The following is a 27707-nucleotide window of genomic DNA, read 5'->3' as shown; positions in this document are numbered from 1 at the left end:
ATGTGTTAGAAGTGTGACCAGATTGCATTTATAAATATTATTATAACACTACCATAAATTGAGTAAATAGCACACAACATCAGTAGTTCAGCTTGGTGACTCATTTACCAGTCCAGTCATATTCATTACACAGAAATAGTTCACAGCAGACTTTGAGGTCCTGTAGAGATGATAAAAATAGGTGGGATGAAGATACCTATTTAGGGAATTGTCTGGAATGTTTCATTCCATTGAGATGACATCGTTATCTGGTAGTATTAAATACAACTCTGGGCACTTTCTTAGGCTAGTCGGTTGACATATATTTTTAAAAGATTACTGCCTTAAAAACAGGTCTGGTACAGTTAATGAAATGTTACCGCGTATGTCAAATTCAGTAAGAAACCCAGCTATTGCTCTGGAATTATATTAAGAGAGTTTATGATGTTTCAGACAGTATCTCATCTTCTGTCTGTAAACCAGTATTACCTCATGACACCTCTTCTGTTATCTTGAAGGGCTGATGAAAGTTTTTACTATTTAACCTTCTTTTCTCATGTGTATTATCATTTGTTTGCACAGGGACTGAATTTTGTTTCCTTCTGGCTCTCAGGACCATTCCCCATAGGGGTACTTAAGTTTTTTGTTTGAATTTTTCCTTGATAGAACTGTATACCTTATTAACATAGAGTTCACAGCTTTAGATTATTTTTAAGTGCGTTTAAAGTGTAAATTAGACCGGGTCTCTCACCTACTTAAAACCATCAGATAGTTTCCCAATATTTTAAGTTTGCAGGCTCCCTCCTTAGGCTTCTAAATTCTTGCTGAGTTTGACGTCCACTTTTTCAGTTTCTTCACATGCCTTCCCCTCCCCCCTTGCCCCTTAGGCTGTAGCCTCATTGGTTCCTCCTGGGATTCGTGAGTGCTGCATCCATTCCTTGAATGCTTCTCTCCCCACTAGAAATAATACCGTCTCATTATGGCTTCTCCCGATCACCCTATATAAAGGGGCCTCCCCCAGATGCTCTCCAGACAATCACCCTAGTTCCCTGGCACTTATTACACTCTATAATTATAATTTTTATTTGTCTACTTATTTATTTATTTTTTCCTCCACCCAAAAAGAAGTTTCATGAGAGCGTAGCAGCTGACACAAAGAAGTCACTGAAGTCTTTGTTGAATGAATGAACAAACAGATGACTCTTGTGCTTGAAACTCAGAATAAAGTTTAACTTTCGTCCTTAATTTGATTCCATGAGAGAGGAGGCATTGTGTTTTGAGATTCACCTGAAAAGAATCAGTGGAGTTGAGGACCCAAGTCATCATATGGCTACGGGGCTTATTGTTGCTTTTGTAACTGAATTTATTCTGATTCATAACTGAGATGTGTGTGTGTCTGCTTTTAAGATCTGTACATACATATGGAAACTGGGCCAAAAATCATGGGTTTTGTACTTTCAAAAATTTTTTCCAAGTCTTTTTTCATGTTTTACATTCCTTCTTCCTTTTTTTCTTGTGGTATAGTTTATTTACAAATTTGTGTTAATTTCTGGTGTACAGCATAGTTATATATATTCAGTTATACATATGTATATTCATTTCCATGTTCTTTTTCATTATAGGCTATTACAAGATACTGAATATAGTTCCCTGTGCTGTACAATAGGACCTTGGTGTTTATCTATTTTATATATAGTAGTTTGTATCTGCAAATCCCAAGATCCCAATTTATCCCTCCACACCGCCTTCCTCCCTGGTAACCATAAGTTTGTTTTCTTTGTCTATGAGTCTGTCTCTGTTTTGTAAATAAGTTCATGCCCTTTTTTTTAGATTCCAAATATAGGTGATACCATATGGTATTTTTCTTTCTCTTTCTGGCTTACTTAGAATGACCATCTTCAGGTCCATCTATGTTGCTGCAAATGGCATTATTTTATTCTTTTTCATGGCTGAGTAATATTTTATTGTGTATATGTACCACAACTTCTTTATCTAGTCATCTGTCAATGGACATTTAGGTTGTTTCCATGCCAAGCCTTCATTCTTGATTTGCCCTATTAAATATTTGAGTTGGAAATGTGAATTCTTTTTTAATGTATATTTCGTGTTGTAACTCCTAGACTCTTATTAGATGCTGCAGGCAGCATATTTTTATGCCAAAGGATAAAGAAATTGCTGTGTTAGACAGAAGGCAATAGGATAGATGTGGAAATAACATTCTCCAAAAAGTTTCTTTGCCATGAAGTGTGGCGCAGTTAAGGTAGGACCCGCCCACAAATAACAAAATTTGAGGTTTATTATTGAGGAACTGGGGCAGACAGAGGCGTGAATAACTTGTCCAAGGTCACACAGCAGTGAGAAGTAGAAACAGCATTCAGAATCAGGCTTGTCTGACTCTGCAACTTTTTCTGCTATTTTAAAATCTCCCTAGGAACAAAGAAATCAGAAATTTATTTTATTTATGTGTTTTTTAAAGATATGACAATATTTTGAAGTCAGCTCTTTGTTCCTGTTCATTACTGTAATCAGATACTGCAATCTCGTGGCTTCTATGTGGCATGTATAAATAATACTAGGAAAATTTGACTATATTTGCTTTTAATTGTTGCTGAAAACTTGAGCATATAGTCACAGAAGTTGATTGTAAATAATCTTCAAAACTGTCAACTGTGTAACTGAACACTCATCTTCCAGAAGACTAGGGTTTATTTCAGTGGTTCCACGTAGCCTGTAGAACTGATGCAGAATCTAACAGATGCGAACAGTCTAATGTAGGGAAATTGCTGAAAGCACAATTAAGTTGCCAGAGTAAACCACAAGCTAGAACTCCCTTTAATTTTTGACAAACACCCAATTTGAAATGACTCTTACTTACAAAAACAAACAGAAAAAAACCAAAATGTTTTAAAATCTGTAGTTTCGTATGCATAAGTGTGTCTCTCGGTTAAAAGCTTAGTGTAATTTAATATTATAAGTAATATTATAATGCAATATTTTAAATTAGGGTAACCTGTGTTACCCTAATTCAATACAGATCATACACCTAATACGATTTCTATTAGTGTTTTCAGTGTTAGGTGGTATATATATTAATGTGCTAAAAACTTTTTCAAGTTTTTATTTAATGGACCTTCCTTTCTTGGTTATATTTCATCCAAGAGTAATTGGTTAGAACTGGCACGATCTAGATTGAGAAAGGCCAGTCCCATTCTACAGGTGACAAATTCTGTTTTACAGTAGCATTTGGTACTGATTAGAGGAAAGAAACGTTAGAGAAAAAGATGAATAGGGATTTGAATATGGGGAGATTGAAAATAATGGATTTTCAAAGTACTTTGAAGAGAACAAATGAAACCGGTTTTGATTGCGCAATTGAAGCTTCAGGATTCATGGTGGTCATATTCCTACCTCTCTCTCTTTTCAAATTTAGTAATTAGAAATGTGAAGTCTTTGTAAATTTGTGGGTTAGGAACCTCTGACCAGGATTTAATTATCTGAGGGTTTTTTTTTTAAATAAAAGGCCATTTAAGCATAAAATATTAAATTGGCATCAGCCTTTTTACTTTACTCCCAGATGACAGATTGATGAAATTACAAATTAAGTCCTTTTAACATAACATTAAATATTTAATTGCATTAATTATTAATCTTTTTGGACTATTACTCAGCTTCGGCTTTAAGGAATGCTGATAATTTCTGACCGAAGATCATTAAGCTTAAAGGTAGTCTTTCAAAGATTCTGACATTCCTAAAATTTAAGAAAACTCAGCTGGCTGAGTTTCCCCACTTTGAGAAGATGCTGAGAAAGCTACCCCTTATCCTTGGAGAAAGACGAGGCTGCCACGTGGAGGTGGTGTTGATAATGATGGTAGTGTTAGCAGCTCGGATTTACTGAGCATCTATTCTGTGTCAGGCACTGTGCTATGAAATGTAGACTTATAATCTATAAGCACAGGATGAAAACATTGATTAATTATATCTTATAAAACTTCAATCTGTATAACTCAAAGCCTAATTATTGGGGTTTCAGCTGTACTTAGTTTAGGGGATGGTAGAAGATGACTCTTGAATTTTTGAGGTTGACTGTGAAATGATAGTTACGGTGACTTAGAAGGTGGCAATGAAGTTTATAAAAAGAAAGATGAGCTCAGTCTTGATAACACTGCAGTAGCAGAAAGAAGAGCTATACAGGTACACAACTGAGTGACTGTTGAAAGGTCAAACGTGCTTGGCAGATCTGGGGGGTTATTTTTATAAAAGTTCTAATCAGTGAATGAAATCCCCCAAGGCAGAATTTCCTAACCTTGATTAAACCTGAGATTTTCTAGACGCCCTTGAAATTGCACATAAGATTTTATGTGTGTGTTTGTATGGAAGTATAATTTTCATATAGATTCTCAATAGAATCTGTGACCAGAAGGTTCCAGGCCAGATGTTGAGGCATCTTTTGACTAGAGTGACTCAGGAAGTACCCCTGAGACGGGCAGTAAACAAGAGGCGTGAAAGAGGACTAATGTCACCCAGCTGTGAATAAAGCAGATCAAAAGGCATCTCCAAGAAGGTTGTAGTTTGGATTAGTTCTGTGAGGGGAGGACTATAAACAAACAAAGGCAAAGGACCAGAACTAACACTATGGTGGTTTTATGTGGTTGGAAGAGAAAAGAAGAGCCAGTTAGTGAGAGAGATGGGAGGAAAGCCAGATAAACACAGAATCAACAGGGAGAGAGGCTCATTTTGGAGACCAGTTAAGTATAAAATATAATTGAAAGGTCACAAAAGAAGAGAGCTGAGAAGAGGTCAGTGGCTTTAGTCTAGGGAAGCTGACCGTGACTTTAAAGCAATGTCGCTGGAGTGTGAAGCAAGCCATATCGTAAGGGGCTAATGGGTGGACAGTAGTTAGGGTGGAAGGCAGGCCGGGTCAACCCCTGATAATGTAATAACAGCAATAATAGAACAATCATAGTTGAAATAACAGCCACTAACGTTTTTGAGCACTTAGGTGTGTCAGGCACCGTGAAGAGGTTTTCTTTTTTCTTTTTTAATTGCTTTTTTTTTTTCATTTATTCTTCACGTAACCTTGTGAAGTAGATTCTCTTATTCCCATTTTTGGATTGCCAAATGAAGATTTGGGGAGATTAAGTAATTTGCTCAAGGTCGCCTAGTTAGCAAGTTTGTAAAGAGAGAATTAAACCCAGGCAGCCTGACTCCTGAACCTTCATTCTTAACACCATACTATTAAATACTAAAAGCATCTGCAATGCTGTAAAAGAAATGTGGAAGATTTCCATATAGTGCTATGAAGTGGGGAAAAAAAGGGATTTGTTTTGTGTGAGCGATATATACATATTTTTACATATAAGATGTAACACAGAGGGGTGGGTATAGCTCAGTGGCACAGCACATGCTTAGCATGCACAAGGTCCTGGGTTCAATCCCCACTACCTACACACACACACACACACACACACACACAAAGATGAAACACAGAAAGGGTAAACCAAACACTAATAGAAACTGTGACCTATAGGCAGAGGAGGGGAGTGGGGATGGAAGCAAGATTTCTCAGACTGTATCTCATTACTTAGTTTTAATGTCAGTGTCAAATTAAACGTCAGGTAAATATGTTACATAGTCAGAAAATAAAGTTAAATCCAATAGGAGAAAAAAAAATACTCCCTAATATTTGTAAACAAACACATCAACATACTGTATATCACGCTGGCAACACACAAGAGAGAACTTTTCAAGTAACTTTAAAATGTAGTATTTACACTGTACATTTTTAAAACAAAATAATCTCAAGATAAAAAAAAGCTGCAAAGAAATGTTAACTTTTCAACTTCATCAGCAGTTTCGTTGTCAGTAGTGGTGTTGGTATAGCGATTTTGAAACCATTTCACGTGTATTGTAGGATAAAACAAGTAATTTATGTTAATGTTAAGAACTGGGATCTTTCCTGTAAGAGAAAAAGAAATACAAGTACAAAACTCAAAGAAAAGTAACTCCTGTAATGTTAAATTTGAAATGGAAGGAATTCATTTTTATTTTTCCTTTTTGAAAAGGTACTTATTTCCTAGCTCTGTCCCTGAAAAGGCTTAGAAGCGGCACCAACCCAGTTGTAAAAAGCACCCCGAGCACCCAGATACCACTCCCCAGTGAAAACACCCAAGGCTTCCTGAAAAAAAATGACTGATTCCTCATTGGAGGCAGGAAGAATTCAAGATTAGCATGAGCATTTTTATTATGCCAGAAAGCAACAAAGGTGTTATTTCTGTAGTCATGTTAAAAAAAAACCCAAAAAACAGTATAAAGGGATTCCCACTGGTCAAAGATGGGAAATTTTGAGCACCAAAAAGAGTAATGATTATAATTGACTGAAACTGTTGAATATATAAAAATTCATGCAGTCATTATGATGCCTTTAGAGAATCATAAAATATGGGGCAGGGGGAAAGAAAGCCAAAAAGTGAACACAAATAGTTAATAGTTAACATTGGAAGTAACTGGTGTGTCAGCCCCTTACTCTGAAAATTGGTGCTAAGGAGGAAGAAATATTTCTTGATGTGTTTTAGTTGTATTTCAGGATAACTAAATAGCTCTAAATGATAGCAGAAGAATTTCATCTAATAAATATAGCAGGAATTAAAAAAAATTAGAAAATCACTATTTTGCAACTCCTAATGAAGTAATTGATTCAGGTTCCATTAAATATTAATATTATGTGCTGTGGTCTCAAAGTGTGGCTGGCCCCTGTTCCAATATCTTAAGCATTATCTGAATACTTCTGAAAAGTATATGAATTCTTGTGCCCTTTCCAATACCTACTGTATCAGAAACTCTGGAGGTAGGTCCCAGTGATGTGTTTTGAGAAGCTCGCACGGTTCTGATGTATCCTGGAGCTTGAGCGCCATGATGCTAGAAGGAAGAGTGATGAGAATCTTTAATTGAAGGATTGAGCCATCACCTCCCCCCAACCCCCACCCAACTTACTGATCACTCTTAGCTCTCCTAAAAGCAGGAGAGCCATGTGTTCTATTTCTCCAAGTAGATGCAACTATGACATATTCTTGCTGCTCTCCAAAAAAATTAAACCTGAAGCTAGTCTATTCTTTATACTTGAATTCCAAATTATAGGAAATATGACATAGAAGAATCTTCTAAGTTAAACAGTATCATGAGGAAACAAAGGGAAAATCCAGAAGTTCTGTAGGACAGCCGACCCAGTTTCTTCAACACGCAGTAGCATGGGGAAGGAGGGGAGGGGATGGCGGTGAGGACTGATCCAGAGTCAAAGGACTCCAAAGACAAAACACAGAAATACAAAATGTACATCTTCGTGATGCTGAGTCATGGTTTCAAATCCAGATTAAGAGGATGATCTTTTGAAGACGATCTTTGAGCAGAGGCCTTACATTTCACACTGAGCCTTGAAGTATAGTTCTTTGGCTGTGTCAGAAAGATTAGAAGGTGGCATGACTAGAGGTGCAGAAACCAGAAGCTATGCGAACATGGAAGGGCCCCAGGCACTGGGCCATGAAGTCAGAGGTGGCCTACGTGTGACACAGCATCTCCTCTGCAGTCCTGTGTACCACAAAGGATGAAGGAATGAGTGAAAGGAAAAAGAATGTGCAGGAATAACCTACAAGGTTTGGCAAGCCACTGGAGGTAGGGCTGTCTGCTTAACTGGTGAGGGACTCCTCAGACCTGTAAATATGTGTCAGATGACCTGGTGAGCACAGGTGTAGAAGGGATGTGGAGAGAGCATGCGCTGAGACGGAAGAAAGCACATGTTTGAGAATTTTTTTTTAAATCTGCTTTCCAATACTGACTTCGCAGCTTATTAGCTGCGTAACTTGAAGAAGTTATTTTCCCCTGAGCCTCAGCATCACATCTAAAGTGAATATAATGATATATATTACTGAAAAAATTAAACTAGATTAAAAAAAATCTTTTTTAAGTGCACCATGTTTGGATCCCGATTCAAATAAACCAACCGGGGAGATTTGAATTCAGACTGCCTATTAGAAGATATTAAGAGAGGTGTTCAGTGGGGAGGGTATAGCTCAAGTGATAGAGGGCGTGCTTAGCATACACAAGGTCCTGGGTTCAATCCCCAGTACCTCCTCTAAAAATAAACAGATAAACCTAATTACCTCCTTCCCCACCAGAAAGTAATTTAAAAAAAAGAGAGAGAGTTTGTTCATTTTATCTGTGTGAAAATGGTATTATGGTTATGTAAGAAAAATGTCATTTATTTTAGAGATACATACAAAAGTATTTAGGATGAAATAAAATGATGTCAAGATTTGTTTACATTGCTGCAGTGATAGAAGGGAGGGAGGGAGAGAGGAGAAGGAGGGGAGGAAACTTTGATGATAAAAAATTTAAAGGTATGTACAAAAGTACTTCTTAGGATGTATTTATTCCTGGGCTAGCTCTGTCACAGGATATTCAAATTGCCTGTTTACTTGTCTGTACCAGTATTCCTCAAATTACCAGTATTAAAAGACCAATATTTTTAATTGTCTCAGACTGTGATTTTTGTAACATACAATAAAAATCAATTACCATAAAGGCAAAAACCAGGGGAGGGAAGAGGACATAACAAAATATAGCTTTAAAAAGTTTCGTTATTAAAGTCAACAAACATAAAATTACATTTCACTTAACAATCAGAACAAATGTGAACATAAGAAAGAAGAATTTTTTTTAAACTATCCATTCATCAAAAAATACACACATGGGCAGTTAGTATAGAGAATTGCTGTTACACTCATAAGTTTTTTTCTGTAACCATAGTTAAGTTTTTAATGTGAACCATATGCTTTTCATATGTTATCTTTAGACCTTGTGCACTAACTGAGCTTGGATTGGTAACAGTGCCCCTCGTAGGAATGGTGTTTATACCTAAACTGATGTAATTTGCAGCCACAGGTTTTTGCCTCAGTTACTTCTGTTACTGATCTCTCAGCAGAGAGTTTCCCAGGCTGCCTGCACCACAGAAATCGTAACGAAAGGGGAAGATCATAGATTGGCTGGAATACTGGAATACTCGCTGAGATTTTCACTTAAAGAGTGAAGATACTTCCTCTTTAAATGGTTGGTCTCTAAACCTCTGGAACATGGATGTCGTCCTTTTTGTCACAGTGTATTACAGGTTTACTGAAGTGTGATGACTGTCGCTTTAGATGGTAATTTTAGGTTAGGATGTACCGTGCCTTTGTTTTTCAAACAGTGCCCTTCCAGCCAGGCTTCAAAGCTTTTTATCCCCCTCGGCTGTGGGAGCTCCAGTTTGGACTGATCACGTCAACAAACAGTCCATTACTGTAGGTTCTATTGAGCTTCCCAGGACTCGTATTGCAGGCAATAGTTTGGGTTATTTTTCCATATCTATTAACTTGGACTTATCCACATTAGGTCTTTATTAACATTTGTCTGAGTTGTTGAAATCTTTCCCATTGGCCCATGCTGACTCAGCATTTTCAATAGGAAGAAATTTTGTCTATTTAGGGAAGTGAACCAACCAATTGTCTATGAGAAAAAAACTGTCTCATTTAGTGATGGAATTTACACAGCATTTGGGTGCAATCTTAGGAAAGATAATGCTAACTAGCCAAAAGATAACCCCTCACGGAAAGCATGCTCATTCCCCTGCAGAAGTTATGTTTGCCCAAGGGTACCACCCTTTGTTCAGACTTCCCAGCTCAGCCAGTGTAGACACGGGGCTTTGGTTTACTCTTATCAATAGAATTGTCCACTTGCGAGTTTACTTAGACAGAGTCAGTCTGATGTCAGTTCAGACATTTTGGCTGAAAAATCTACGTATTTGTTCTTCAGTGAGCCTTTCTTTCTCCTTTAGAGGTATGAATAGCTACCCTGTGAGCTCTGTAAAGGCCAAGGGAAGGGGTGACAAGCTGATCATCTCAGGTTGTGATGATAGCAGATCCTGAAAAATATACAACATGTTCACTTACATTTAAAGCCTGTAACATGTACAGTAGAGTGATGCTGCCCCAGTTTTATAATGGTGTTTTTGGGAAGGTCCGTGAAACCATCCATATTAAGACCTTAACCAGCTAAGTATTTAGGAAGTGCTCTGCCTGTGATGTTTTGTGCTTCGTGCTGAGCAACGTGGGGAGTAGAGAAGAGAAAGGCCCCTGCCCTCAGGAAGCTTACATGAAGATCTTTCATTGTGTAAGGCACAATGTGCTCGAGTTAGGGCTAGATGGGTCTGCATGTGCATTTGCAAATGTGCACGCACATTGAGATATTTACGATGCATAAGCAGATAATGAAAGTGTGAGGCAGTGTGTTATGAGTGATAAGGGGTTGAGAGGAGAGAGATTGTTACTACCTGAGTGGTGAGGGACTGTTTTAGGGCAAGGGAGCATCTGAGCAGGGTTCTGAACGGATAGATAGGATGCAGCAGGAGTCTAGTAAAGAAGCTTGCTACATTTTGGGTTTTTTTTTAAAAACTCAAAGTTTCTAGTTTCACATCAGCCATTTGCTTACCAATTGTGTGAATTCAGCCAGGTTACTTAATCCCTCTGATCTTCAGTTTCCTCATCCACAAAATGGGAATTAGAGCGATAGTTAGGGCTGCTAGGAAGATTAAGTGAGACACTGTGATAGGAACATGCTTTATACATTGTACATTGTTGTGCAGGTGTTAGTAAATGTTACTGTAAATACTGAGGGTGGCATGAGCCAAAGACATGGAATTTAAAAACCAGTAAAACCACAAAGCCTAGCGCAGAGAATATGTGAAGGTGACTGTGAATATTGATGTACCCATACAGTTCCTGACTTCGGAAAATAATCTTAAATAGAAATGCCTTTCAGGGTTTATGTTGACCCCTTTCCTTCAAAAGATCATTTCAGAGGCCTTTTAGGTCTTCAGGTGAGACTTGACTAAGTTGTAATGTAATTGAATTCATGTGAACATATGCAGAATTAATTTTTTAAATAAACTGCTTTAATAGATACTGTAACATTGCACAAAGGTAGCTAATGTATCTTGTAAAAGTATATGTTTAGAGAACACGGTTTTGAGAACAAGTCTGTGTGTTCCGGGGTAGATCAGAATTGCTCCACTGAACAGGAATACAGAGTGAATTATTTAAGCTATTTCCAGGGACCATCATATCTCCTCTTACAGGTGTTTTGTATAATAACAGCATGAATGGTTGTTTGAAAGAATGATATCGTTTGTCTGATGGGATATCAGAGAATTTATTTACCTTCTTTGTCTTATATAAATTTTATTTTTAAAATGTGGTTAGGAAAAATATTCAGTAAATTTTTCAACAAAAGAACAGAGGGAGGGTTTAGGCTTAAAAAAGCATTTTTTAAAGTGAAGTATAGTTAATTTACAACGTTATATAAGTTTCAAGTGTACAGCATAGTGATTCAATATTTTTACAGATTGTACTCTATTTAAAGCTATTCTAAAATTGGGAGTTTGAGATTTGCAGATACTAACTAATATAGATAGATAAATAAGTTCATACTGTATAGCACAGGGAACTATATTCGATACTTTGTAGTAACTCATGGTGAAAAAGAATATGAAAATGAATGTATGTATGTTCATGTATGACTGAAGCGTTATGCTGTACACCAGGAATTGACACAACATTGTTAACTGACTATACCTCAATAAAATATATATATACAAAAAATGTTTTTAAATAAAGCTATTATAAAATACTGGCTATGTTTCCCTGTGCTATACAATATATCCTTGTTGCTTATTTATTTTATGCATAGTAATTTGTACTTCTTAATTTAAAAAAGCGTTTTGAATTGTACTATGAATATTATGCCAATTACTGCTGTCTGATCTCGGGGTCTCTCCACTCATCTGGATTCCCATGAGATATGATCGGAATTACTTTTCTCAAGGCAAGGAACTTGGAAAATAGCATTTTACTTGAACACTAACCCTTGTTATTAAAAGAACTTTTTAGAGGAAAAAGCAATGCTGAATACTAACAGTGAGGTTTTGTGTGTGTGTGTGTGTGAAGAATTCTGAATTCTTTTTTCTTTCACAGACTACCTTGCAAATCACGGCCGGCTAAATGAGTCTGAGGCCAGGCGCAAATTCTGGCAAATCCTGTCCGCTGTCGATTACTGTCACAGTCGGAAGATTGTACACCGTGACCTCAAGGCTGAAAATCTCCTGCTGGATAACAACATGAACATCAAAATAGCAGGTACCTGGGACACAGCTGGCTCTAACGGGATCAGACAGGAGCCGTGGCCCTCGGGGTGGGGACACAGACCTGCAGGCGGAGACTCAGGCCCGCCTCTACCCATGACATGGAGCTCTCTCACGGTGTATTTTATTCATTTCCTTAGTTCTGCGTGTAATGAAAAGGAACAGAAATAAGGTTATTGATAGACACACAGTGACAGGAGCGCGACTGGGGTCTGACTTGTATCCTCAGTCTGATCTGCGTCCAAGTCTCCTTGTGGCAGGCCACTGAGCGTGTGGGCGACTGGAGGGGCTGATCGGGCTGGAGGCACAGCGTAGGTCACTGTCTTAATAATGTCGTAAAAACCTGCTCTCTCAGTAATGACTGGTGACTGCCAAGAGACTGCAGACAGAGAAAAGACAAAGGAGGTGATGGAAATAGCATGAGAAGCCTTTGGGGCACAGACGCTCTTTGCCTGGCTCTGATGCAATAGGGTTTTGATTTATAACATGGAGACTAAGGATTATTTTGCTGGTTTTCCTTCTGCCCTTTTCACAGCTGTGAAAACTTTTATGTTTTATATTCCAAGTTTCCTTATTCACATGGTCAAAGCTGTCGTTCAGTCAATAAATATTTATGTGTCTGGTGCTGTTCTGTGCTAGGATACAAATCAAAAAGTCACTTCCTGTGATCTTAAAAGTCTAGTGGGGAGATAAGAATAATTAAAATACAATGTGCTAGTTATCCAAAAACATATGTACAAACTGCAGTGGAAATTCAGACGTAGGAACATCCAATCCGTCTACCTGAGAAGTCAGGGAAGCTTCTCAGAGAAGGAACTGTTTGAATTTAGGCTTGAGAGAGAAGTTAGAATCTCGCCAGGAAGATAAATAGAAGTTGGGTATTGCAGACAGGTAGGAAGCTATGTAAATACCACACGTGTAAGAGAGAGAGAGATTAAGACTGGAATGGTGGGGAACTATTGTTCAGTATTTGGTGAAATGCAAAATCTGTAGGTGAGGGGCACTGATACAGGAGGAGCAGGGAAGCAAAGACCAGAACACGAAAGATTCATGGACAAATCTCGTGGAAAAGATTTTATTTATTTATTCTGTAGGTGATAGGGAGTGTAGCCTGTTGGAAATCTTGGGGTGGGGGTGGGGCTGGGAATGAAGGGAGACTGGGATGCCGTGATTAGATTTGCATGTTAGAAAGGTGTCTCTCTGGCTGCAGAGTGAAGAGGGGTGGGAGACGTGGGTAAGACTGAAGACAGGGAGATTAATAGGGATCTAAGGCAACTGTCCAATTAAGAAAATGTGGGTGTGCAGAGAGGAGCAGTAGTAGAGGCTGTAGGTGTGGGAGGGAGAGATTTATTTCGGTTAGGGTTTGGAAGAGGATAAAGGGCACAATACAAAAGCTGAGGGACAGAGCCGCCTGCATGAAAGGATGACCAAGAAATGGTCGACTAGCCAGCTTGGATACTCACTGGACTCACTAAGTTTAGGGAGGAATCACCTGCCCCATTTTGCTGCATTTTGGTCAAAATATAAGTGAAAAAGCCTCTGATTTGTGCATTTAACTTGTTTATGTCTGTGCTGTTTACCATTTTTGCCTTGGGCATTTGGAGGAAGGCAAATAAGTAATTTTTACTAACTTAACTTTTACTTATTTTAATTTTAATAATTAATTTCAAATGCCAGTGTCACATATGTTTCAGGGAAGTAATGGCTCTTCCATTCTGTAGTCTGTGATTTTTTTTCCCTAATGGGATTGCCTGAATAAGACAATGTTTTTTATTTAGTATATTAGTGTTTTTGTAATTTATAATGTGTGTTCATTTCTCCCACTTTTCCTTCCTCTGGCCCTTCCATTGGTCTCATTCATTTCGCTCTTTTTTGCCGGCCTTCTGTAGGGCACCTCACTGGAGGTTTTTGTTTACTTCTCCCTGAAAGCATCAGCTGCCCTAAAATTGTCCTTCTCAGAGAAGGCTCTTGGTTTTTTGTGTTTTTGTTTTTTTTGAAGTTCTTTACTCTGTAGAAAGAAGGGGGAAACCCTACTTCACCTTTACATTCCCTTATAGCCAAAACAAAAAGTTCACAAAAACAATACCCCAGAGGGGTTCTGGGGGTCTTTTTAGGCAGAGAAAGAGAGATTAGAGGTGTGAGTCCTATGCTATAGGAATTTACAGAGTGCTCTGTCACTAGCATCTCAAGAAGAAAATGTCAAAATAGAACACCAAGTAAACTTGCAAACAGAATATACAGAATCTTCCTTTAAGGTTATAACTGAGTTTTGCCTGGCTGTAAAAATGTCTTCTGTAATATAAGTAGGTAAACTCAATATTCCTAGTGTCATTATGTGAAATTCAGTTTTCTGTTTGTTTTTACTATTTTTATTTTTGAATATCTAACCTTCAAGGCCTTCTGATTTTTATCTGGAAGACAGGTTAAGTGTCAGAGACCTGCCCTGGTTCTCACTGGTTAAGCTAACATTTATTGAGCCTTCACTATTTTCAGGTGTTCTGCTAGACGCTTGTATCATTTGATCTGCACAGCAACCGCAGAAGCTGCACGGGGACTGCCAGTTTTTAGATGGGAAAGTTGAAACACAAAGAGATTCAGTAACTTGCAGAGGTGACTCAGATGTTAAGTCAGACCTGGAATTCAAACCTAGGTCTCTGACCACAATATCTGTGCTTCCTCCACGACGCCGTGTTGTAGTTTCCAAGCGTTGCTTGTCAGTTATTCCTCAAGGAGTACTCACTACTAAATTTGGGGTTCCATCATTCAGTATATGTACATTTAGCATCTTTGATTCCATACCTCTCAAATGGACACACACACACACACACTTTCGCACACACACACGTGTACCCACAGTATTATAGGTTCTCAAGTTTCTTCCTGCCCACATTTTTTCTCTGTCATCCTTACCAGCATGTCCCCCAAATTTTAACAAATGTCTATTAAGCATCTTCTATGCTCCTGGGCTAAGTCCTGGAGATTCAGATATTTCAAGACAAAAAAGCAAAAAAGCTCAACTCTGCTCTCACCTGAAGGAGTTAATCCAGAACCGGACCTTTAAGGAAACAGAACATTAAAAAAATAATAATAATTGTTGTAGAGACCAAGAAGCTCGGAGAAGGACTGACTCTGCCTCGAAGACGCAGGGAAATTGGTAGCTAAGACCTGACTGAGAAGGAAGCATTTGTGGTTAGACTGGGGAAGAGAAGGACGAAGGGGGAGAGTGTGTCGAGGGGGTGAGGTACGGATGGCAGCTCCAGGCAGATGGATCAGCAGGTGCAAAGACAGGCGGGCCAGAGAACTCAAAGTGTGTAAGGACAGGACGGACCAGACCCATCGGAACATAAGTGCCAGTGAGGAGTGTAGGGAAGGAGCCTGGACAGGTGGGCAGACACAGAGCATGAAGGATTTCACATGGCCATCAAAAATTGAGATGTGTCCCAGTGCTGGTAAAGAATTTCTCCAGGGTATTTATTTTTACGCATGGATTTTTAGACATTTTTATGGCCTTGCTTCCCTTTCAGAACATATCTTCTGATCTCTGAGGCTTCTTCTTAAAAATTTCTTCTGGTTTTGTTGGGTTTTTTTTAATTTAGGGATTTTTTAATTTTTAAAATTCTTATTTATTTATTTTTGGTGGGAGAGATAACTGGGTTTACTTAGTTATTTATTTTTTTAGAGGAGGTACTGGGGATTGAACCCAGGACCTCATGCAGGCTGGCCATGCACTCTACTACTGAGCTATACCCTCCCCTTTCTTCTTGAATTCAAGGAAATCCAACACATCTAGGAAAAATGGGGCTCCATGGAAAAACTGCAAAACCCCAGAATAAAATACAAAATTATTCCCTTAAATCATACTTTCCTGTTTATTCTGTTTGTGAAGATCTCTTCAGTTGCTAAATGAGCTGAATAAATGAACAGTTCCAGCCGTCTTGTGTGTTGAAATTGAAGAGCAGCACAAACCAAAACGAGGTTAAAATTAAAATATATGTCTCTGTTTATAAGAAAGGAAATGGGGTAGAAGTATCAGATGTGGCTCATTTTAATAAATGCAGAAACTTGGTTTTGAAATCAGCTTCTCATTTGTGCTCCTCCGATGAGTGAAGACTTCAGACACTGGTGAGCCGTGGGTTCACCCCCATCTGGGTGCGCTCGTCACCTCAATTATGAGACCTCCAGCCTTCACAAAGTACAAGCGTTAGGACATTCAGAGTAACAGGCAGGATGCAAAGAAATGCTGGCTTTCGTGAGTTTCAATCGTCACAGTGCTGTTTCCCCCGAGCCATTTTAGCCATGACTGTTATTCTCAGGCATTAAACCCGAGAATAAATAGAAGAAGGGCATTTAGTTTTATTCTTCAGCTTTCCTAATCTGAAATGTTTATAACAAATACTTAGATAAGAATTAAAATGTATGAATTTTACTTGGAGGAAGTTTTCAGAAAATATCACAATTCAAGCACAGCTTCACATGAAGATTGTGGAGTTTGGTGTCAGGCAGGACTGGTGCAAATTCTGGCTGGTTGACCTTGGGCTGGTGACTTAACCTGGCTGAGCCTAGGTTTCCAAATCTATCAAACAGAGATTAATGTGTTTCTCAGGAACACGGTAGGTATTAGTGATAATGTTAGAGGCAGGGAGGGTAACAGGTAGGATTGCGGGCTGCCTGGGTTTGAATCCTGGTTCTGCCACTTCTAGCTCCATGACCTTGGACACATTACCTAACCTCTCTGTCCTCGGCTTCCTTATCGGTTAAGAGGGAGTGACAGAAGTTTGTATCTTATAGCGGTTTCTAGTTAATATTTGCAGAGTTCTTAGAACAGTGCCCGGTACATAGTTAACGCTGTTTAAGCGTTTGTTAAATAAATTGTCAATTGAACTTCCTGGCACCATGTAAACACTCAATAAAAGGTAGCTATTATTTATCTTCAGGGTATAATTAATTCCATGTGAAAACAAATCCTGACAATTTTGATAGCCATATAACCCCCCTCAGCATGTCTTATTTTTTTTTGAATTACCAGGGTTTAGAGCCTTATTAATACAAATCTTTGAGGACCAAGGGGAGTTCATCATTTGTATTCTAAATTGTCTCTGCTTGATGCAAGTTAATTTTTTTTTTGAGAGGGACCTTAAATGTAACTAGTAATGTGTAGTGAGCCTGATCACTCTGACCTGTGCACCACAAGTCACTTGCCTTTAGCCCAAGAGGAATGCTTGCTTTCTGAATTGACCTATGACCTGAGTAGCCCATCATTTCATCATTGTTTCTAACAGCCTTTCTGCTTACTAGATCCTGAGACAAGGTTTCTGTATACGTAATTCACATTTTGTACCCTGGAACCAAAAAAGGGCAGGGGAGGCTGAGGCAGGTTTTATTGGTAAAATATTTATGAAAAGTCTCCATCTGTTATCCTGCCGCCACTCATATTACGTAAAATGTGAAAAGAGCTCTGCATCAGCAAACACAATGAGACCTTGTTTTTATCCTTCAAGCCTACTTAGCGCTGGCAGCACGTTAAGCCTGGAATATGGAAGACAGCGCTAAGGGTTTGGTTTGGTTTGGTTTTGTGTTCCCCTTCTTCACCTCCCTCCTCCTCCCCACTCCATTTGGGGCTGAGGAGAATCATGTATTTGCTTCTTCGCTCACTGAACTCGCTCATCGGACACACAGGTATCTCTCGCTGCTCAGCAGACCCACGTGCCATCTCCACTGTGGTGACTGTCCCTGTGCCCTCGTGGCAGGTGGGGAGGGAGTGACTGATGTGTGGAAGCAAGCTGCGCAGCTGGCCCCTCCTCGCTGGTGGGCAGCACAGTATCCGTTGACGTCAGTGCCGGCTGATGGGTGTTGAGTCTGTGCAGCGGGTCAGCTCCCTCTGTACACTCCGCTACCTTCCATTTGTCAGCTTTCACTTCCTCATTAATTGTCTTCGCTCCGATTATAATAATTACAAAAGATGTGTAACTCTTCGGCAAGACTGGATATCTGAATTCTCCTGGCAGTTTCAGAAACGAGGATAAATTTAACCCTAAAGCCATCGGCTTCTCTGTGGGAGGATTTTTTAAATTATGAATTAGACGTTATAACACACGGCTGGTGATAAAAAATCACCTTGGTTGTGTTGGTTCCTAGAAATCATTTACATTTTCTTAGCTGGAAGACTGGTTTTCAATGTTTTGTTTGCTTTTTTCCCTTTTTTAAAAAAATGACTTAGTTTACCTAATGACTTTTTCTATTTAGTTTTTATGTCATTTAAATATTAAAGTATTTACTTTTTATTGCAACAATAATTGTATTTTTATTAAATTTTATTGCAGCAATAAACAGTGGCAAATTAACATCTTCTGTATCTTTTTCGCAACCTCTGTTTTATTCGGCTCCCTGGCGGCTAGAAGGGTGGCCTGGGGACCAGCATCTGCATTTTACCAGGTTCCCCAGGTGCTTCGTGTGCAGGCCAACGTTTGATCTGTCTCACTCGGACAGACACAGCAGGATTCGCTGATGTGCGCTGCTCCCATCAGACAGTCAGCGTCAGAATCAGCTTGCTCACTGTGCAAGGGTCTGTTATTCCTAAAGCGCTGGCCCTTTGCTGATGATGTTTGGGCACTGATAGTTTGTGTAATTTAGTGATGACAGTAATAACACTAGTTTTTTGTTATCAGGAAGATACAGATCAATCTGTCACTTTCAAAATATAAAGCAGAAAACCATACAGCAATTCTAATGCTGTGTTCAAAGAGATCCATGGTCTGTTACTGGGTAGTTAGATAAGAGGCAATTGGAGGGCTTGGCTTTTGAGGCCAGGTTGGTTTCCATGAGTCAGTCAGCAGTGACTGATCTGTTCTGTGGTAAAAGAGTCCACTCCGATCCCCTCTCTTCTACTGACATTTTAGGCCACACAGAAACCAAGTGAGAGAACACAGATGTATCAGGAAATCTCAAAACGAATGTTCGTGTAAAACCTCAGACTATATGTCTTAGCGTTGCAAGGATGGGAGCATGTATCTTCATGTGAAAAGGACAAGGTGTGTCTATTTTAGCACATCCCACATGCTTGAAATGAATATAGATTTCTAAAATGAATGTAGGAATGTGTTTCTGACATTTACTCTGCAAATATCTTAATCATTCCTATTCACTTATTAAGGATGATTTCAACATAGCATCCAGTGTTGTAGAGACAAGAAAACCCTCACTCATCAGGTTCTGCTAGCAGAGCAATAAGTTAGAAAACCTCTCATCTCTATTTAATATAAAGGATTTTTCCTGGGGTTTAAACAGCCTTACCTCCAGTTTTAAGTTGGATTAAACTTCTCCTACTTAATGATGTTCTTAGAACATCTGTGATATAATAAAAAAAAAAAAAGGACTCCTGGCTTGGAGTTCAAAGGACCTGGATTTGAATACTGGCTAAGCCACTTGCAGCTGTAGATATTTCAGTAAGTCAGTTAACCACTTGGAGCTTTTATTTCCCCCTTTATAAGGTAAGGACAGTCATGCCTCACAGGGCCACCATCACAATTAAATGAGATAATTTATACACAAGTACCTAGTGTGTGATGCCTAGTCCAAAGTAAGCAAGACATAAAGGGTTTTTGGATTTGATTATAACTTATACACCATGTTGAAGGACTGCTCATTTTGTTTCAAAAAATTCTTATGATTTCATATTGAGCATCCCTAAAATTGTGAAGCTAAGAGATTCTTTGAGAAAGATTTGTCTTTCTCCTCCTATGTTCAAGAAAGGTTGACAATCTTGATTGATCTGACAAATTCAAGGTATGTTATGAGTGAAAGTTCAAAATAGTTACTCCCACACAAATGACAAATGACAAATTACAGCAGAGGAAGAAAGCTCCCTTATACCTTCAAAAGTTTGTCAGGAGTTGTTCAGTCAATCATACGCGAATAAAAATAGTATCAAAATAATGCTAGAATGAGCCCTGAGTTAGACGTTATCACTGTGAAGCCATGGGTTGATGTTTTTTCTTAATACATGTACATATAGTTGAGTACAAAAATAAATGTGTGTGTGTATGCATGTGTGTGTAAACATGGATTAGCATTCATACATATATTTCCTAACTATGCTGACAGAGCCTAGATGCAATGACATCCCACTGGCAGTGAGCACATTTAGGTCTTAGCCTTGGTTTCTAAGTACCATTCCTCTGTAAAAGGAATCAGAGCTCCTTGGAAAAGTGGTTCATTCCAGGGCTAGGGCAGGAAAATATAAGATGAGACTTAGAACATCTTCTGTTCTGCCAGACGATAAGGAAATAGCTAAAGTTAAATGAAATTTTAAAAAGAGAGGGCCATGTTGAAAGGGTACAGGAGCCAACCTGAGTTAGCTCCTAGTGGCCAAAGCTGGAACTATTTGAGCATCAAAATAAATAACCATAATATTGACTTACAACCCAAAGAATAAAATAAATACTTATGATGACTATAATATGACAATATTATAAATAATAAACAAATGATTTAATGATAAATAAATAAGAGGGGAAGAAGGGACGACTCTTCCTTAAAGAAGAATTGTCATTAATAACTGTAGAAGGAATGAGGGAAGTGAAAATTCACCTTTAGAACACCACAGTAATTATTGTTGCAGTCAAGACCTACCAGTGAATGCCAAATTAGTGGGTGAAAGTTTAAGGAGAAATGGTAGGTATAGTCTCAGTATATCTTCTCCATAATATTTATTAATTACAAAGGGAGAAATAATACCTTTACAGTGGGGTAACCCAGCAGAGATTACCTTAATCAAGAGATCAAGGTTAACACCCCCCCACCCCAGTAGTTAGACCTAATTATGTGCACCCCTGACCTGGTCCACTCAGAAGAGCGCTTCACCTCTGTGATGTTCTTGCCCTAAAGTCATCATCTTAATCTACTCGTGAAAAATCATCAGGCAAACCCGGACTGAGACACAGTCTGCAAATGCACTGTCCATGGTCAAGAAAGACAAGGGAAGACCAAGGAACTGTCTTACCACTTAGTGAAGACTTAGGAGTCATGATGACCAAGTGCATCATGGAATCCAGCACTGATGAAGGGGAACGTTAGTGAAATAAACTGGTGAAATCTTACTGAAGTGTGTGGTTTAAAGTATTGAATCCATGTTATTTCTTAGTTTTTGATAGTTTTGCTAATAGTTATGGAAAATGTTAACATTAGGGGGAAAAGTTGTATGAAGGGCATAGGGAATTCTCCTTACTTGATTGCTGCAACTCTTCTATAAATTCAAAATTAAAAGTTAAATAATATCAAAGTCAATCCGGCATAGCATGGCGTCAAGTTCCATGACAGAGAAACAGGAAGCAAAGTGCCTGAGGGGCATTTGAGGTATTAACTGGCAGCTCAGAGCTCAGAGAAGCCATTAAACTAGAAGGATTGGTCCTTTCCAGCAAGGCCAGCATAGCCTGGGTCTGGGTCAAGCATAAAGAAAGGATGCTTTCCAAAAATCAGGGGTCCTTGATGATTCTCTGTTGTTGTGAGACTGCCTTCATGTTTGCATAGTGATTGACACCTGTCCGCACTCACATGTTTAATGAAGGAAGGAAAGAACTTGGTTGGGATGATGAAACGTCAATCCATTGCATTTGAATAAATAGTGATGAGAGAGAAATCCTGCGTAGCTCTGCCATTAGCGCATTTCATCCCTCTTGCTCTTCCCTCATCTCACTATATGCTTTTAGGCAGAAAGCTGCAGGCTGTGAATGAAGCAAATTGTCCAGGTTCCAGTGAAGAAATAAAAAGGGCTTTTATTTTTAAGGGCCTTCCCATTGCTACTTCTTAAACCTGACAATTATTAACTTGCTCAAAAATAGTGGCCATCGCTGTGCCGGAGAAGGACATGATGGTGGTGGGTAACAGGGAGGGCTCTGTATTCAGACTTGGTTTCTCTTCCACGTCCACGACTTAGTATAACCTCTAGCAAAGGTACTTAACTCTCTACTCTCACTCTCCTAAAATAAGGATACCTCATGGGATTATGAAGAGGAAATCATCTATGGAGAGCTCGGGTCAGCTTCTGGCATTTTTCAAAAAGACGATGACAACATATTCACTCAGCAAACCTGTGCTGAACAGCTGCTGTCTGCCGACAGTGTGCTCAGTGCTAGGAGTACAGACACGTATCATTTCCCACTTCTCTGCTCTCCAGGAGTTCATGTGACGGGAAAGACAAAACGAGACGGAGAATTGCTGTGCTTCTGTTGAGCATCTTCCTCGGTCACTGCTGTTTAGTGAGCACCTGCCGTGTCTCGGTAGCATGCCTAGAGCATGATGTACTGTCTACTTATAAATGTATGTACCTACATAGACTCACTTGTGGTGAGTATAAGGTACTCCTTGTTATGAAGTGTGGACATTGTCCCCACTTTGCAAATGCTACCAAGGCTCTGAGAAATTAAGTCATTTGCCCACGCCCCTCCCCCCACCTCGGTGCATCATCCCTTCTCTTCTGAACCCTTAAGCTTCTCCACACTTTGTCCAAGTGGAAAACCCAGGATCTGCCTGACTCCAAAGCCTTCCTTCACCCAGACATCAGCTGATGACAAGTACAGCGTGTAAGTGCTTTGACAGGGTTATGGAAGACGGCTGCATACGTGCTGTTATCATAGTTTTAGGAACCTATTTGTCTTTCAGTGCTTCTCTTAATGGTCCTACAGACTCAAGTTCCTGTTTTCTTCAGTTCCTTACAGGAAATAGAAGTAACTTCTGTCTAGCACCCCCTTCTTGTGAGTTAGCAGATGTGCACAGCCAAGGTTGAGGCTGGGCTGGCACAGGCACCATGGCGCTTCCCTCGCTTTTGCTCTCCTCCGTGTGAAGGGACCAGTGAGAGAGCCCAGGGAAGCAGAGTCCAGACTGCCTTCCTGACAGTCCTCTGTCCCGGTCACTCCTTCGCATTCATTCTGCCAGAGTCGGGGAAGGTTCAGAACGAAGGAGCCCTGTCATGGCTCTTGGAGACGTTAAAACATTACGATGCTGTTTGGAGAGCGTCCTCAACTTGCATGGGCTAAAACTCATCCTGTGATTGCCGTTCAAAGTACAGCAATTATTGGACCTATTTCAAGATCTTGTGCTTTTCGCGTGAGTGAAATTAATGTTTTCCTCTTGAAAGGTTATTCGGACATCTAGCCCTTGGCTCCTTTAAGAGTATAATTTTTCTAGGAAATTAGAAACACCTGTCAATATGGACACATGGGTTGTGGCGTGAGTGTTTAGTCACAGAGATGGACTTGAGAAGTGAAGACCTCTCTGACAGGCATTTTGGAAAGTGGATTACGGGACTGAACTACAGTCACGTGGTGGAGGGAGGCGTTCTCATTGTCCTGGATGCCAAGGACAGACCAGTGTTGTTCCGCCAGGTGTAGATGCCCCACCCCTTCCCCCCTGTGCATCATGCTTTCTCTTCTGAACCCTTAAGCTTCTCCACATTTTGTCTACCCTTCCTGTGTATTTCCTCAGGACCTTTTTCTCTGTAAGGCAGTAACTGGTAGTGATGGCTTCACAGCAGAAGGAAGCTGACATTGCATTATCTCCTGTGCTCCAGGCACTTTACATTCCTAACCTCATTTAATCTTCACAATATCTTATCTGGGTAGGTGTATTATCCCCACACTGACAGATAAGGAAAGTAAGGTTCAGGGAGGTGAAATAATTTAGATTACACAGAGGACTTGAGGCTAGAAAGCAGCAAAACTGGAAATCAGGTGTAGGTACCCCCAGCTTCCTAGGTCATCCTCCGCCGTGAGGCTGCGGTATTGGGATCACAGAAGTTGTCGCTGTCACTACTACTGGCCACCACTTTTTACACCGGCAGCTCAGAGAATGCCTCTTCTAAGGTGCAGAAGTGCGCCATCGTCTCAAGGTGTGCAAAGAATGTGAGTTTATGTGAACTCGTGGGATCCCCGCAGGAACCTGCTGACTACGGCTACTCCAGGGTTACAGGTGACCAAGGCTCACAAAAACTGAACCCAAGTCACACGGCCAGTCAGTCTGGCACTGGGGACTTGCTCCCGTCCCCTGGGGCCCCTCGCTCTGCCTGCAGCGCATACACTGGCCGGGAGCGGAGCCAGTTCCTGTCACCAAGGTGTGTCCTTCAGTCAGGAGTCTGTTCCAACCTGAGACAGTATGGCTGTAACTTAACAAAATAGCAGGAGTTTTGTTCCTTCACTAAGAACATGAGACCGTGTGATGGCTTAGCGAAAGGGCACAAGCTTGCGTCTACCCCAGAGCTCACCACGTTTGTCTTCTGCCGCAACGTTCCCGTGTCCTGCAGGCATCTGGGTGCAGTGTGTCCGGGGTGCGTGCAGTTTACCAGAGCTGTAGACGCAGTATGACTAATGTCGTGAGGGGAAGGCCATTAGCTCTTTTGAAGTGTCACGCCACCGCATTCCATAAATGAGTAAATAAGTGATAGCTGGTGCTGGGTGGCCTGCGGCTGGCCCACAAAGCCGTCGCATGTTAATGAGCTGCTCAGATGAGTATCTGTCTAATTCAGGATGTGCAGGCAACGCTTAGAAGAGCTGTTACTTAGGAACCACTGTGCTCAGTTGCCTTAAAAGGGTATTTACCTTGCTGCTCCGGGGTAAGGGCTGTAAGAGCAGCCGGCCCTTTGATTGTGTTTAGGTGAGTATCTTGGACTTCGACTCATTTGACTTTTTTCTTTATAGATCATGTAGGCTAAAGAGCTCTTAATCATGGAAGAATGGAAAGTCTAAGATTATCAAATTCAAGTTGGTTGTCTACACCAATGGATTTTCTCTCAGCCTTAAAAATACATGATTTAAAGTCTTTCTCCAATCTCTCACTCATTCTCTTTGAGAAGAAAACTTGATTCATTTACGCATTCATTCAATACGTGTTTACCGCACACCTGATGTTTGCTATTCATTATGCTAAGTGCTAAGGAAACATCACGAGATACATGTCAACCCATTCTCACAGTCATGAGTAGTGACATTGTCCATGTAGCATATTATAAAGTTTGTTATGAGAAATTCAGTATAGTTTGAGAGCACAGATGAAAGTAACATTTATTTCCATCCCCATAGATTTCGGTTTTGGAAATTTCTTTGAAAGCGGTGAACTGCTGGCGACATGGTGTGGCAGCCCCCCGTATGCAGCCCCAGAAGTCTTTGAAGGGCAGCAGTATGAAGGACCACAGCTGGATATTTGGGTATTTCTTTGCTTAGCTGTGTTAAGTGCATCTATAAAGATAATGCTTGGTACCCTGGCCCATCTTGGAAGCCCTTGGTACCTAACACGTAGGCAGAAGTTCATGCTTTCCCTGTCCACTGGACTGTAACTAGTCAGAGCATCTTGAATTCGATTCTCGGGAAGAATTTCTAGGGACAGATGTTACCATCCTAATATCAGCAATAATTCAAAGTCAAGTAGCAATCAAAATGATTAAATTTAGGCCCTCTGTTTTTTGTTATAGGATACTTTACTGCAGCAGTCAGTGTTTTGGGGTTTTTGTTGTTGTTTTTAATTCTGAGAAAGTAGTAAATTCATACAGGAATTTTTCAGTCCATGTGTTTTTAAGGGCCCCCGGGTTATGTAGGAACAGGAGGAGTGTTTGACGTTGTCAGTGGAAAAGTGACTGTGTTGTGTTCCTCCCTAGAGCATGGGAGTCGTTCTCTACGTCCTTGTCTGCGGAGCCCTGCCTTTTGATGGACCAAGTCTTCCAATTTTGAGGCAGAGGGTTTTAGAAGGAAGATTCCGGATTCCGTATTTCATGTCAGAAGGTAACAAGCTGTCTATCCTAAAACTGGGCTTTACACAGTTGGTTATGCAGATCGGTGCCGAGAAAAAGGCTTCCCTTCGTCTAAGAGTTCGGGTGCCAAATAACGTGACCGGGTCACTTTAAAAGCCATAGACATAAGCCGCCCCTCCGTGTAGGTGAGAGGAGTTCCAGCCTTCCTGCTTGTAACTGAAAACAGAGTTTCCCGGGTTAAGCAAGTCTTTCCTTTTACTGTCAATCTGCAAATGTCCCAGGTTTGTTTCAGCCTTAGAGAAGCACTTTGTCGATACAGACCCACAACCATTTCACAATATGTGATGGATTTTCCCCTATCTTTGGTGGGAAGTGGCAAAATTAAGGGGTTTTTTTTCAAAATTAAGTTTTTAATTAAATTTAACACCAACTAGCAAATCTGTAATTGAGATCAAATCCCGTAGTCCCTGCCAGTCTTGCATTGAGTTGTTACGTGGGCAGCAGTTTACTCATTAGTTTAGGTTTTGGTTATCATCCTTAACTTATTTCTTCCTCGTAACGGAAGTAATGATCTAGTAGTTAAGGGATAGACTGTGAAGCCAGACCGCCTGGTTTTAATCCTGGGTCCCCCACTTACTGGCGGTCTGGCCTTGGCAGGTTGTAGCCCCCCTCTGTGCTTCAGTTTCTTCAGTCTGTAAAATGGTGATAACAGCAGTTGCTAATGGAGGTGTTGTGGGATTAATTAAACTAATCTTACAGCACTCAGCCTGTTGCCTGGCACAAAGCAGGTGATACAGGGTTAGCTTACGTGGAGGGGCGAACAGCACAGTCAGCTCGGGGAGGGCGCCCGTGCCGAGCTGCACCGTGCGGGTCACTTAGTGGCATCAGAAGTAGCTCCTGCTCCACGTACATTTTTCTCAGCTGAAGTGACTTGGAGAAAAGCGACAGTCCATGCAAGAGCTCTTGCCTCAGAAGTGACTGACGATCCGTTTATTATTTGCTCGTTCAAAGAAGAAGGCTTGTTCTTCTCTTGGAGGAAGCCTGAGTCTGTCTAGATATTTTCAGTTGAGAAATTCAGCTTCTGGGTTCATTTAGTATAAAACAGGCCAGAACTGCGTCCTCATCTTTTTCTTAAGTGTTCACTCGCGGTGATGTTGGTTGTAGTGTCTGCCTTCACCATGTGAACCTGACAGTTACCAGTGGCCTTCAGGTAGTCATTTCTTCATTTGAGTGTCTGCTTTCCAGTGGGTGCTGTGCAGATGCAGAGATTCCGACCACTGTGCCAAGCCACCTGAGTCAGGCATTTACCCCGAGGTGCAAGGTGACTTACGCGACTTTTGTAACATTGTGTTTTCCGTAGATTGTGAGCACCTTATTCGAAGGATGCTGGTCCTTGATCCATCCAAACGGCTAACCATAGCCCAGATCAAGGAGCATAAGTGGATGCTCGTAGAAGTTCCTGTGCAGAGGCCTGTTCTCTATCCACAAGGGCAAGAAAACGAGCCATCCATTGGGGAATTTAATGAGCAGGTCCTGCGACTCATGCACAGCCTTGGGATAGATCAACAGAAAACCATTGAGGTAAAGTGGGTAGAGGTTCAACTGAAGATTTTTTAGAACTCTGCTGTACTTGGTAACTCGAAATTTCACGCTCGCTCCTGTCATCTGGTCCTTTGGCATGGCCATCCCCAGCACCTAGGTGACTGTTCAGTGTTCTCTGAAAAGCACATCACACTCTATGTTTGTTTCTATTCAATGTGTGAATTCCTCCCTTTT

General features: G+C 40.3%; 1 protein-coding gene across 3 annotated transcripts in view; it reads left to right on the top strand.

Annotated features, from left to right (window-relative positions):
* Positions 1–27707, top strand: part of SIK2 (salt inducible kinase 2) — a 109482-nt gene that overhangs the window by 60400 nt on the left and 21375 nt on the right. For all 3 annotated transcript variants that reach the window (XM_072954004.1, XM_072954002.1, XM_072954003.1), the window contains exons 4-7: positions 12033–12194; positions 25267–25391; positions 25839–25962; positions 27292–27512. In XM_072954004.1, coding sequence (XP_072810105.1) covers positions 12033–12194; positions 25267–25391; positions 25839–25962; positions 27292–27512 — 632 coding nt within the window. The remainder of the gene's footprint in view (positions 1–12032; positions 12195–25266; positions 25392–25838; positions 25963–27291; positions 27513–27707) is intronic.

This window comes from Vicugna pacos, chromosome 33 (assembly GCF_048564905.1).
Source record: "Vicugna pacos chromosome 33, VicPac4, whole genome shotgun sequence".
In the NCBI taxonomy this organism is placed as follows: Eukaryota; Metazoa; Chordata; class Mammalia; order Artiodactyla; family Camelidae; genus Vicugna; species Vicugna pacos.
This window is presented reverse-complemented; position numbering and strand designations above follow the sequence as displayed.